This window comes from Onychostruthus taczanowskii, unplaced genomic scaffold, assembly GCF_017590055.1.
Source record: "Onychostruthus taczanowskii isolate IOZ18803 unplaced genomic scaffold, ASM1759005v1 scaffold69, whole genome shotgun sequence".
NCBI lineage: Eukaryota > Metazoa > Chordata > Aves > Passeriformes > Passeridae > Onychostruthus > Onychostruthus taczanowskii.
Genome location: NW_024504676.1, coordinates 3434060 through 3447098, shown reverse-complemented (window position 1 = coordinate 3447098; position 13039 = coordinate 3434060). Strand labels below are relative to the sequence as shown.

The 13039-nt window shown below is 44.6% G+C and overlaps 2 protein-coding genes across 2 annotated transcripts in view; both read right to left on the bottom strand.

Moving 5' to 3' along the window:
* Positions 1-2569, bottom strand: part of RASSF7 (Ras association domain family member 7) — a 57387-nt gene extending 54818 nt beyond the window's left edge. Inside the window, exon 1 of the mRNA XM_041421132.1 lies at positions 2488-2569. The gene's annotated coding sequence lies outside the window, so the exon portion shown is untranslated. The remainder of the gene's footprint in view (positions 1-2487) is intronic.
* The window catches only part of LRRC56 (leucine rich repeat containing 56), a 58367-nt gene continuing 47715 nt past the window's right edge, over positions 2388-13039 (bottom strand). Inside the window, exons 8-14 of the mRNA XM_041421131.1 lie at positions 11950-12127; positions 9662-9865; positions 8294-8358; positions 6985-7115; positions 6130-6293; positions 3406-3763; positions 2388-2683 (exon numbers count right to left, since the gene is read on the bottom strand). Of these exons, the coding sequence (XP_041277065.1) occupies positions 2491-2683; positions 3406-3763; positions 6130-6293; positions 6985-7115; positions 8294-8358; positions 9662-9865; positions 11950-12127 (1293 nt within the window). The 3' untranslated portion in view covers positions 2388-2490. The remainder of the gene's footprint in view (positions 2684-3405; positions 3764-6129; positions 6294-6984; positions 7116-8293; positions 8359-9661; positions 9866-11949; positions 12128-13039) is intronic.

Below are 13039 nucleotides of genomic sequence, written 5' to 3'. Positions count from 1 at the left end.
CCTATTAAAGACCTGGCTGGCTTTTCCATTTTCTAGATGAAAAAGGTGGAAGATGAACAAGCAGAGGCTGAGCCAGGGCAATAATTTTCCCTGTGGATCTGTTATAGCTGTCCAGACAGCAATGGCCCTGTTTATTTTCCTTGTCCTGGAAACTGCAACAGAAAACAGCGTGGCAGCCCTGGGAAATGAGGTGCACCAACTGCTGGCAGAGAGAAGAGAGGAGGCCACCAGCCCTTCTGCCCCATCAGACTGGGCTGTGATGACAAACTTGCTCTCTTAGCAAGCCTCTCTGCTGTTCCATGCATGAAAGGCTGGCCACTCAGCTCTGGACTAAGTCCCCACAGACACAAGAGCAGATGGCACCCAGCCTGTCGAACACATCCATCCATACCCATTGGCACTGAGGAGGTGATGGGTGGGCCACCAGCTGATGCAGTGGCCAACAGGCAGACTGGAGACCTTCTCCTGCCCCTGTGAACACACCACACTACCATGCAGCATGTGACTGCCTTGGTTAGGCACCAGCGGGGCAGAGCTGTTTAATGACGGGTGGGGTGGCTGTTCTGAAGGTCACACACAGCCTGCAGCCCTGAGAGAGAGAGCCCTGAGGGGCACCACTGGGGTGCCTGATGGGAAGGTACAACAGGAAACTCTGAGTTAAATGGTTTTGATGAAGCCCTCAGACACTGATTTCCCACACACAAGGGCAGAGCTGTTTTTTTCTGAGCATTTCTCCACATCCTCTCTGCCAGCTCAGAGAAGCTTCTTGCTCTGTGCACATACAGAGCCTCGTGGAGTTTGCTGTGAGATGAGCCCACAGATGTTTTGCGAGACTTTCCAGATCTGTACCAAGAGTTTTGTCTCTGCAGATGCTCATGTCCAGACCCAGTTTACACACCCACTGATATTTTTTCCCCTCCACCCTTTTGAAATGTAAGATGTCAATTGAGAAGGAGGCTCTGAATGTCTGGAGAAGATAGTTCTACCCATCACCCCCTTGTAGGACCCTGGATATAGAGAAGGGTCAGTGCTGTCAGTGTCTTTCTTTACAAGGCCAGCTTTTTTTTTTTGTGTGTGATGGTATCGTCAGTGACACTGGCAAAAAGTCAGATTTAGAAGTCTGTTTAAGGGCACAGGCACTGTTGCTGGGTGAAATGCTGCCTGCATCCATAGTATTGCATAAAATCACTTACCACATAGTTTAAATGATTTTTGATAGATGATTTCTGCTAGGACACACCAAAACTGGGCAAACTCACTTCAAGCTCCAGACTGTTTTGTAAGATAAAGTGGTGCAAGGAGTACCATGATAAAAAGGAAGTTTAGGGCTTTGTCTATTCTGCTTCTCTAAGTTAAGACGGCCAGCAGAAAGGAAGGATAAACCAATTCATTAACTTATCGTGTAATTACTGTTTTATAAACTGATTTTAAAAATGTAATCTAACATAGTAATTTAAACTGGAAAAAATGTGATGACGCTTGGTTTCAGACTGCAACATCAATGAAGTTGAAAGACACAGTCATGTGGAACAGCATCTCACAGACTGCAGTCACTAAAACAGATGGTTTGGATCTTACCTGAACATGGAGCAATTGTGCTATTGAAAAAAAAAAAAAAGAGATTATTCTCTTACTTCCTTGTTTTGCTGCATCATCACTTGAAATTATCCAATGATAATAAATTGGAAAGTCTATTTGATCTGAGAATGCTAGAAATGGGATGGAGGTGAAAGGCACATGCAGAGGATGCTCTGACACCTGGTGACAGAAGTCAGCTCTGCTAGAGAAATTCTGGAATGCAATGTCTATTCAGAGGAAATGAGACAAATCCTTCCAGGTAGCTATGGAGCAAACAAACATGTTAATATTGGGATAAGCCACTTGTTCAGCATTTGCTCCCATAGCAATGCATCCTACAAGAACTTCCAGTGCCTGTGAATAGGGTGAGCTCCTGTGACGGCATAAACTCTCAAACCACCCAGCCCTTCTGGGCTTTTCCTCAGGCAACACACCCCTCCCTTAGAACCTGCTCTGGCCAGCACTTCCTCTCAAGCCCTTGGTTTTGGCCCTTGCATGTTTAACATCCAGGACTGCAAAAGACACATTGCTGGCTGCTGGTAGGTCACCTCCTCCAGCCCACTCCACAGACAGCAGGCTCCATGCTCTGCTTCGTTTGGTGTCCCTGCCTGACTCACAGAGCTGGGCATGGTGTGGATGAGGGGAAATATGATAGGATTTGTTCTGTTTTAGTGTGTATAGGTTGCAAAAATAACCACATTTTTCTGTAATAAGACATTCATTAGCTCATTGGTTGATCAGTGGTTGCTCTTAAAATATTTCTGGACCAGCTGTATCCTGAATTGAGGCAAATCACATTAATTGTTTGAACTGCTCTGTGTTTAGCTTGCAGAAGAAGCTGCAAGACAGCATTGATCCTTCATGGCTGCACTGTGTACATGGCTCCAACACATGCTGGCAACTGGGTACCTTCTAGGACTGAGGACTTCTGTTCTGAGATGTTTTTGTGGCAGTGGATTTGTGTGGCAATGACTGCAGAATGGACCTGGCAGTCAGGGGCCAAGCAGAATTCATTGGCCTAAACCTCTGTGAGGCTTTTGTGGATGAGTAGGCAGCTGGATACTGGTGGTTGATCTCTTTAGAAGGGCTCTCATCCATGATGGGCCTGAGGAAAAGAGGAAAACACTGTGAGGTGAGGCTGCACTCTGGATTTGAATACCTGCATTCTCCTCAGCAGCTCTGAAAACTGAACCAAAAGCTGCCAGACCTGGGAGAAGCCCCAGGCACACGAGCTTTCCTCACAAGGCACATGCTCTCTGCCTGTGCTGACTCCAAAGTGACTACAGCAATTCAAACCCAAGCCATCATGTCACAAGCCCTCTGCTGTATTTCTTCAAAGAAGCAACAAGATGATGCTCAATTTACAGCAAACAGGTTCAGAAACAAACATGTTTTAGTGCATGTGACACTTTTTTAATCACTACTTTATTTTCCAGAGCTCATTCTAACATGAATTTGTGTCACGGAAAAAACCCAAGTGGGATGTCAGGAACCCTTCCTGGAGTGCACTGGAGGAGAGTTTTGAACAAGTGCCACAAGATCTTTGCAACTGACACAGCATTGGCTCTGGGTGGGGAACATGAGAATGGAGCAGTAAGAACACAGCAAAATTCTGGGCTATTATTCAAGAAAATACAATATTTACAATACTCAAGCTATAAGGAACATGGGAAAATGTTTCATTAGCTTTAGACAGTCAAAGGTAAATGTCAGCACAAATAAAAGGAATTCTTTTTACAGAAGAAGAAGGAGACCCCAGAGACAACAGAGAAATCTGCCTTTTCCTGCCATGAAGTCCCTCCCCCAGATGCATTCCAGTGCACATACCTGATCCTTGGTAACCCAATAGCTGCTGCTCCTGGAATGGGCCTTGGCTGGCTGGTGCAGCCCACAGGCTGGCGCTGCCCTTGGGATCCAAGGGCAGCCACCGTGCTGTGCAGGCCCAGGAGAGCGGGCTCCTTGTCCTGAGGCTGGGCTGAATTCTCTTGATGAGCTTTGGACTGGCATTTCTGTGTACACTGTCTGTCCTCTTCTTGGCTGGGTATTTTTATACTCCTGTGGTTCCTTGTTTTCCAGGGTCTTGCAACATCCACTGCAGAGGCAGGTGAAGGGTTTTTTGGAGGGGATGGAATTAGATAACGTTTTGTGTTGGAGAACACTGCACCCTCCTGAGTCTGTGATGAACCTGAAACAGAGTGGAAAGCACAGCGATTTACCCGTTCATCTGACTGCTACATGACTAACCCAGGCAGTGAAAGGTTTTGGAGATGCTGTGTGATGGAGCTGGGTGGGCAGATGTGTCGTGATGCTGGCCATGTTGAATTGCTTCCTCTGACAGTCAGTTTGGTTCACTGTCAGCCTCCCTGCCAGCACTGCTGCTGACGTGCCAAGCGTGGAGCAGCTCACAGGCAGAGCTCACGGGGCACACACGAGCTCACCTGCCCTCCTGTTCTCAGGCAGGATCACACCTGCATCATCCCCTGCCAGTGTTTGCACTGACTCGTTCTAAATACCTTAGGACTCCTTCCAGTGATCTGAAGTGCAAGGCAGAGGAATAATCACAGATGAGTGGATCCACTTTTTAAATCAGAGGCAGAGATCATGGAATCTCATAATAATTGCCTGACTGCTGGGGAAAATATTGCACTGCATGCAGGACTACTTTCTGGCTGTTTGTGTTTCAGCCATGTAATTCTCTCCATGCAATATGTGCAGCACAGGGAGAAGAAAAAACTTGTTGCTGACTTATAAATATAACCAGCATGCACACATGCTTAGAACCATTCTAAATATAGCAGGGATCTGATTGCTCTTGTCTATTGAAAGAACCAACCATTCTATAAATAGCAGGGATCCAATTGCTCTTGTCTATTAAAAGAACCAACTGTACCTAAGTGCCTGATGTGCAGGGTCCAGAGCAGGAACATAATCTAAAGAATGTGCCACCAAAACTCAGGCCCAGAAAGTTCATCTCTGTGGCTCCCAGTTGATGGGGATGTATTTTACTGCCTAGGTAAAGCTGATAAAAAGTTTTCATGGAACAGTTTGTATCATACGATATGCTTTTAAAATGTCTAAACTTCATATTTGTTTTTAAGTAGAGGACTCTGAGAGACTGGTATGTCTGACTCAAGAGCCTGAAATAACATTCAACGCCTTCCAAAAAATGCAGTTTATATGGATCTGATGCTGCAAACATTTTTATGTAAGAATGGCTTTGCTCAGATGACTTGTCCTTTTCTGGTCAGAAGAATCGCTTCCAGCAACAAGTTCTTCTGTGAGAAACTCACACTGGACTGGACACACTTCTGAGCGTCATTAGGATCCTGGTCAGTCACCCCACCACCTTAGACAATTCTAGATTTCAAACCACTCCATCATCATCCAGCAGATGTAGTTAGAAGATGGACAGCTCTATGCCCAATCATTCACTTTCACAGTGCTATAGGGCATGGCACTGTTACACCGTGAGATGTTTGTGACATTGTCTTGTCAATCTAGAAGGATGATGAGACCATCATACTTAATGTAAAGAAATCATATAAAATCTGAAAAAGATCAGATTAAATCTAAGATTGAGACCATGAGGTCATAATCCAAGACTTCTGTGGCCACTGGCCAATAGGCCATTCCTTTAATTCTTCCAAACAGCTTTTATTCTTGTTATGGAGATACTGTTTACATTACTGTTAATACACATAGAGGCTTTGAATAATTTAATGATATTTCCAGTTTTTTTTCAAAATATACTGTATTTTTCTAAATTTTAGTAGATCCATTTTTGCCCTTGAAAGAAATGTAAAATGAAAACTCACATGCTTTTACTTATGGAGAAAAAAAGAGTTGTTTTTTATTAACAATAGAAAAAATATTGAAGTTGTAATTATATATGGTCCTCTATTTGATACATGTTTGGAATAACCATTATTGATGTTTTTAATATTCTTAAAGACAATATTCAAGAGGTTGTGAAGAGTGGGAATTCTGCTTTCATTCACGTAAATGCAATTTCAGAGAAGCCTTTGGCTTTATTCCTGGGTAGAAGAGCATGTTCCATTTTTAAACCTTTTATTGAATGCATCCTTTTGGTTGCATATCTTTCCAGAATTCCCAGTTGCTCAATTAAACGTTAATCATTAGCTCAGTCATTATTTACATCATTGCCAACTGGGTTCAAATACAGCTCAGTGAATGACAATATTTTAGACTCACCGGGCACTGTCATAAATTAATGACACAAGGTGAAAGACAGAGACCTGTCCTTCTACTATATGTGATGCTAAGCTAGTGTGAAATCACCTTTGCTCCTCTTAATTCCACATATTCATGCTGAAATATATCAACTGATGGTCAACACAGCTGGCCACAATGACCTGCTTAAAAACTGGAATGGATTGCTTCAGGTCTGGCTCTGCAATGGCATTTTCCAATTGCTGCTCTGGAGCACAGATGCCAGATCCCATAAAACACTGGAATTTCCCATGCACCTACCTACAAACAGCGCATGTTTGGACTGATGCCAACCCTTCCCCAGGGGCTTAGGTCCAGTACCTGAGGAGGAGTGGGAAGAAGGGTCAAGTGAAATCCTTTCAATGAGGTCCTCATCACAGGCCTCCCTCAACTCATTTTCTAAGATGTCAGCCAGGCTCCAGTCTTCGCCTTTATTCACCTTCAGTGCTTGGCTGGCTTGTTCTTGCTGACCTGTTTGCAGGCACCTGGACAACATCAAGTATCACACCTTTAATTAGTTTTTGAGTGTGTTTATGCAGCTGGTCAAATGCAGACACTCAGGCAAACACCCTGGCAGTGGATTTAGTCACCCACTGTTACTTCACACCTTCCAGGAGATATGAAAAATCATTTTAATTGGATCAGCCATCTAAGATGCCTGTGTCTGATTATCTCAAGCATCTTAAAGTTAATCAGGTAAAGTGGGGCAGATGTAAAATACTACCCAGTGAAGTATGCTCAGAGAAATAAAACCATTTTTACTTCCAAAATAACCATTACCTATCTGTGAGATCTATGGGATCTCAGCAAGGTGGTATTTGTCTTTCAGCCTTTTGTTTGCTTAGGCCAATGTGCTGCTCGCAGAAAAGCTCATCCCCTTATTAGACACTGTCAGGGCCAAGAACAGCTCACAGTTATGAAAAGTCATTTCTTTGCTCTTGCTAAGGAAGTGAGCCCATGCTGCCTGTGCCCCAGCGAGAAGGAAGAGAGTCTTCCTCCTTGCCATCCCGCAGATGCTCCGGGCGGGAGGACTGCTGCCCAAAGCAGGGACAGGAAGGCAGGAGGCCGAGACCATCCCTCGAAACCACCACCAGGTGGCCAAAGCGTGATTTTATTTTTGCAGCAGAAAATTAATGCCCAGTTTCTTGCATGGCAACATTTCCCCGGCGGTCTCACCCCTTGTGCTGCTCCGTCCATACTCCCAGGTCAGAGGACATCTTTTCCTGGTGCAGGTATCTTCCTCCTCCAGAACCACAAAGGTTTTCTGTCATCAGACCAGACGGTTTCAAAGGGCTCACAGCAGGTGGCTGTGGAAATGGCAGAAGTTATCTAGATATCCCTGGGAACTCTTCCCAGCTCCATTTCTAGATGTGGATTTTAGAATACATCAAAACCCACTGTTGTTTCTGAGTTTTTAGATCATCCCTCATAATTTTCTAACTCCTCAGTTTTAAGAAGCCCCACTGCCCAGTCATGTACTATTACAGCCTGAGAAACCCAGGGTAGCAGGGACAAAATTGTTGATTTATATTTCACTGGATATAAGCCTATAGCACCTAAACCAATAAGCATATTAAGACCAGTACCACAGAAACTGCATCACTCAGTATATGACCACAGTTCAATTCCACATCCCAGTTCTTAGCACACAATAATTCATTAAAATGTTCAAATTTGTTTCAGAAAAGCTTCCTATGCTGAAGCTGTGGTAGCAGAAAGACATGGGCAGTACAAATATTTCCGTGCAGTTCTTTAACATCTGTTGTGAGCATTAAGTCTGTGTCCTGAGCATCTTCCTGATTTACCCCAGCCTGTTTAAATCTACTCACGTGTAGCTGTGATGTCTTGAACCTCAGGGCCACAAAAGCTGACCATGACAAGCCTGGCTGCTCCCCTTTACACACATGGGTATCCTCTCACTGAATTACTGCCAAAATGAGCAGGCTGACCCACAGGGCAGGGGCACCACCCCACTGCCAAGAGGAACAAACTTTGGCTTTGTGTTTGTTTAGCCAATAGGAGTGACCTTGCAGTATTAGCAAGCTGACTGTTTACACCAACATCAAACAAACACTGCTGAAAAAAGTATTTTTCTTTATAGCTGTTGTAGAAATACTATCAAATTTTGCAATCCTGTACTTTGGTCATTGCAGGAGGATGGGAAGTCTGCCCCCAGAAGCTGATATGTGACTTTCATGTGCTCCCTTGCAGCTGATGGTCCACTGATGGGACCATCAGCTGACGTGCAACATGATGGCAGGGGACCCTCTGTCCTCCTCAAAGGCAACTGCATCTTGGGGGTTCTTGGGCTACAGAAGAGAGTGGGCTGCAACAAGCCACAGTGGGAGTTCAGTTTGTCCCAGGAGTTATGGGGTGACCATGCAGGAATATGAAGTATACAAGAAAACAACAAGCCACAGTGGGAGTTCAGTTTGTCCCAGGAGTTATGGGGGTGACCATGCAGGAATATACAAGAAATACATACACCTAGCTTTTGCCTCCTCACATGGAGGGCCTTGGCAGGGTTCCCACATATGACTTGACGGAGTCCTAAGAAAAACAGGAGAATAGAAAACATTTTACTCCAGCATTTAACAAATGGTGCTGTTGTTGAAGTCAGCCAATATAATTTCCCACAGATGGGAAGTTGTAATAGTGTTTCATGGTGTAAGTTCACAGTGTCAGCTGGCGTGGCCTGACACTGCTGCTAAAAGGCAGTTTCTCTGCTTCCATCAGAATCTGTCTCCTTCTGCTCCTGCCCTGCCTCCTTGGTTGTGCTGGTGCAAATATTTGTGTGGACACATGGTCAGTCAGATCAGGGAACAAATTCAGATTTTTTTAAAATATGATTTTTTGGGTTCTTTTCTGTTTGTTCTGCTGGATTATTTTTTCAGCTGGATCTTGATCAAAATCAGGTCAACAAGAGATAAGGCAACAAAGGGTCAGAAGAAGCAGTGAACATTGGGTGAAACTGTCTCTATCAGTAGTATTAGCTGCCTGAAATTGTGTGTAAAATTATGGTCTCATTCCCTGACAAGCTCTACTTGGTTTCCATGTACATTTCCAAATGTGCACTCAGCTGTTGACTCTGCATTGCTTTGTCTAATCCATCATCCTGGGTCCTACCCATAGGCAGAGAACTGAGGAGAGACTGGCATCTGAGAAAAGCAGCCCACAATGCCTGGAAACAAATGCCATCTTCCTATCTAATCTGCAGTCCGTGGGCTGGTGCAGTTACACTGTCACGGTGTTTCCAGGAGTCAGGGAAGGATGGGTGGTACTTCAAAGTGACTAGGGCAAGAAGGGCAGTGGTAGACCTGTGTTTTGGGCTAGCTTGTAGATCAGGATGTGAAGTCAAGGAACTGCCTCCTCTTGCTGAGGGACCAACCTCTGGAAACCCAAACCCAAGTGTTCATTGCCAGCAGCGATGCTGTGGCAGTGTGAGACTGCAGGACACACAGTCCGAGCCCATGATCCAGGGGGGAGTGAATGTGCATCACCACACCTCTCTAGAGGACTACCTTGGACCACATTCCCATGGCTGAACCTTGCCATGGCCTGATGTTACTCAAGCAGGACTGTTGGTATGGGCTGTGAAAAGGGACAGCAGCACGTGGTGCTTGGTGGGGGGCTGAGGAGTGGGCAGCCCAGGTGACTCGCACCTTCTGCTGCAGGGGAAAGAAAGGAAAGCCTACACTATAGCAGGTGAGTCTCGTGGAAGACAACATATGCTAAACCTGATTAGCAGTGGCAGGGGTGGGTGGTATTCAAAGCACCCTGGCTTTCATCAGTAATAACATTCAGAAGGAGGTGGAGGTGTGGGAAAGAACAGGATTAAAAAAACATACATTACCATGTGTCAAATCACTGGAGTCATCTTTTGTGAACAGCTTATCAGGAAAAACAGTGGGATCTGGAAGAGGACAGCCACCGGCCAAGAGGCTGGCATCACTACAAATCCCTACATTAGCAGAACACTGTGCATTTCGAGGTCTGGAAGTTGTTGGGGGTTTTGGGCTGCATCCAGACTGCTTTGCTACTTCCCCAAGATACGGATCTAGAAGAGAGATTTCATTAGTGCAAGCACAGTTATGCAAGGCTTCAAACCACACCATCACTGTACCTTGCCAGTATGGTGACTGCTGCTGCGCACGTGGAGCTGTAGAGGACAGAAAAATATGTAACTGCAGCTACAAGAAACATGCTGGAATGGGTCCAGCCGAAGGAAAGAGGTCTTCCAGTGCTGCACAGTCATGGCAGAATCTGGGGATCTCTAATTAAATTGATATCCCTTCCCACCCTTCTCCTGCTCCTGGGCACCAAAGACAGACTGCTGGGGTTATGGGTCAGGAATGGCTCTGTGCTCACCAGCCACCCCTGGCTGCCAGGTGAGCCTGGACAATCCACAGCTCTGCTGCTTTCCCTGCCTGCATGCCCAGGATAACTGTAAGCTGCCTCTCATTTGCTGCCCACCTGCTCACAGGGGAACCATTCCAGACTTGCTGCAGGCACAGCCCAGGCCCCAGTTCTAAAATACATTGCTTAAATGCCCTGGGACAATGCAGATGGTGATGACACCTTACCAGAGCCACCAGTCAAACAGGGGAAACTGTACCAGGAGCTACAGAAATCTGGGAACGGCAGTGATAGATTTTTCCAGTACTGCCTCAGAGACAGATAGCTCTCTACCACAGAAAGAAAGGTGAAAACTGTTTTTGTAATGCTACAGGACAGGAAGGATTATATAAAAACTTGCAAAGGCAGACAGTCCTCTTACCTGCTCAGCTGCTGGCTGTTCTGGGAGCACAGCACAGCTCTAAGAGCAGCATATGCAGCCAACAACCCATGGGAGAGAGAATTTCATTCCAGTGCCCAAATGAATAATGTGCTTTTTAAAGTGTTGAGCACCTCCAAACTGAGGCATCAGCTCTGTGATAAGGTGACCATATCCTTAAGAGTTGAGTGTTAGGGACTTTTAATGTATCTTGGGCACAGCTGTTAATATGAACCCATGAAACACACCATGTGAAAAGTACCCAAATTAACATTGCTACTGGAAAGAAAAAAGTACTGGGATGTCTGAACCTGACCTAAGGAACTTACTGGTTTAGAGCTGCCAGCAAGAATATAAGTCTGGTTACACCAGGACACACCTGGTTACACCAGGAAATTACATGAATTCACCATTTTGTGCTCTACCCCTACTGCTTCTGTCAGCAAACTTTGTTAACTAGTTTTCTGAACCTCAGGTGATGTTGCCAAAGCACAATCATTGAGAGATCAGATTTTAATGGATTTTTTCTCTACCATGACTACTATTACAACTAATGATTTGGACCCATAGGGATTCAATAAATGACAAATGTATGTACTTATTCCAAAACAAACTAAATTTTTAATGGAATACAGTTGGCAGGCAAACCACAACCTGGGGAGGGGGCTGGGAAGCAAACTGCATTGCCCACACTAATGGGAAGCAACACGAGCAGTTATAGGAAATACTTTGCAATATTTAATAGTATGTGATAAAGTGCATGTAGCATGACACATAAAAAGATGGACATCTGAACTATTACCAAGGCTGCAGGCAAGGGGACAACAGATTTACTTTCAAACCATTTATTCTCTACTAATGAATGTAATGAACTTAATCTAATAACAAAGAAAGTGGAACAGATTTCTTACAAGACCATGCAATCTTCCTGGGATGTTGCTGCCACTGAAAGGTGGTAACCAGACTGCCTTTCCTATCATGAAACTGGAATAGGAAATCCTACCACATCCATGCTACAGGGAATTGACTGTTACCATGGAAAGAGCTGTGAACAGCTGTTGTTGAAACATTCCGTTCCAAGCTTTGCTTCTTCCCATCATGCAGAACAAGCCCTAAGTACAGAGTCCCAGCTACTGCTATATTTGCTTGATCCTCTAGAAGTTGTCTGCATTTTTGATCTTGATGCCCAGCTTAGGACAACTTCCATTTAAATCTGCACTCTTATCTGCTGAATTCCAGCTTTCTTACTTCCCAGGTTAAGAAAACAACCTTTGTCCCTTCACTAAAAGAGGTCACCTTGCTCTTCATCTTTCTTTTTTTACACATCAAAACTTGAAAAATGAACCCCAACAGGAAGCCTGTCATACCTAATGATGAAATATCTTTGGCTAAACCACCTTCCTTGATGGATTCCTTGATGATTAGAGAATCTTCATGCATCTTCTTGGAAGGAAGGAGAGTAGTCTGGCTTGCTGGTATTCCATCCAAATACTTCAAGTGGGGAATGAGTTTTTTTACTTCTGCTCTGTAATTGTAGTCTGGGTCCTGGAGAAATTGAGAAAGGGGATAGTTTATTTAACAGTCTGTGGACTTCCAGTAACACAATACTGTTCAATTTCTATGACTGCCATACAATTTGCTCCTCACATAATTTCTACTTGAATTGATCATGAAAATGCCCTGAGGACTGCAAAGACACGGCCTTCACCCAAAGGCTCCTCTGCTGTTTACCCACTGATGACTTTGCCATTTGTCTTTGTTACATTATGTGTAATGTGCAAATGCACAGAAGGCCACTGATGCCCACAGAAAGCCTGGGCTCCCTCAGCATTCAGCCAATCTGTCTCGCTGCTTTTGTGATTCCCTGGTGTTTGCCTCAATACTCAGGTGATAGAAAGGCTTGAAAACATGTTGTGAGTGTTGCTATACCTGCTGATGGAGAAAGCAAGAGCACTTCCATGGATTGTGTTTTTAGGCATACAGTAAAAAAAGTATAAGGCAAGAGTGCACTGATAGTGGCAGAATACAAATGGACAGCTACCCATCAATCAATTGCTTCACCCAGGCAAATCTTATGCTTTTCAGGACATTGCATGAAATATTAGAAACCTCCTCAAAGCCAAGTCCTCATTCAATGCAGAGTGGTCATAAACAGAAATCCTTCTGTGGGGCCTGGCTGCTTGGATGCTTCCTCTCTCTGCATGATGCAGCACTGACGTTGGCAGAGGGAGCTCACCAAATAAAATGTGTTAGCTGTTGTTAAGAGGCAGACACTAATTTTCTGAAACAAAGTCTTTAATCTTAATTTAGAAATTGAGTCACCCATTCTCAGCTACAGCCAATTCCCAGCCATGTCCTGTTGGAGTGAAGAATCATGTTACACTCATGTTACATTACAGCTACAGAGGCTGCAGAATGTATCATCAAGTTGTTGCTCTTGGTTTAGATAACAGGGGA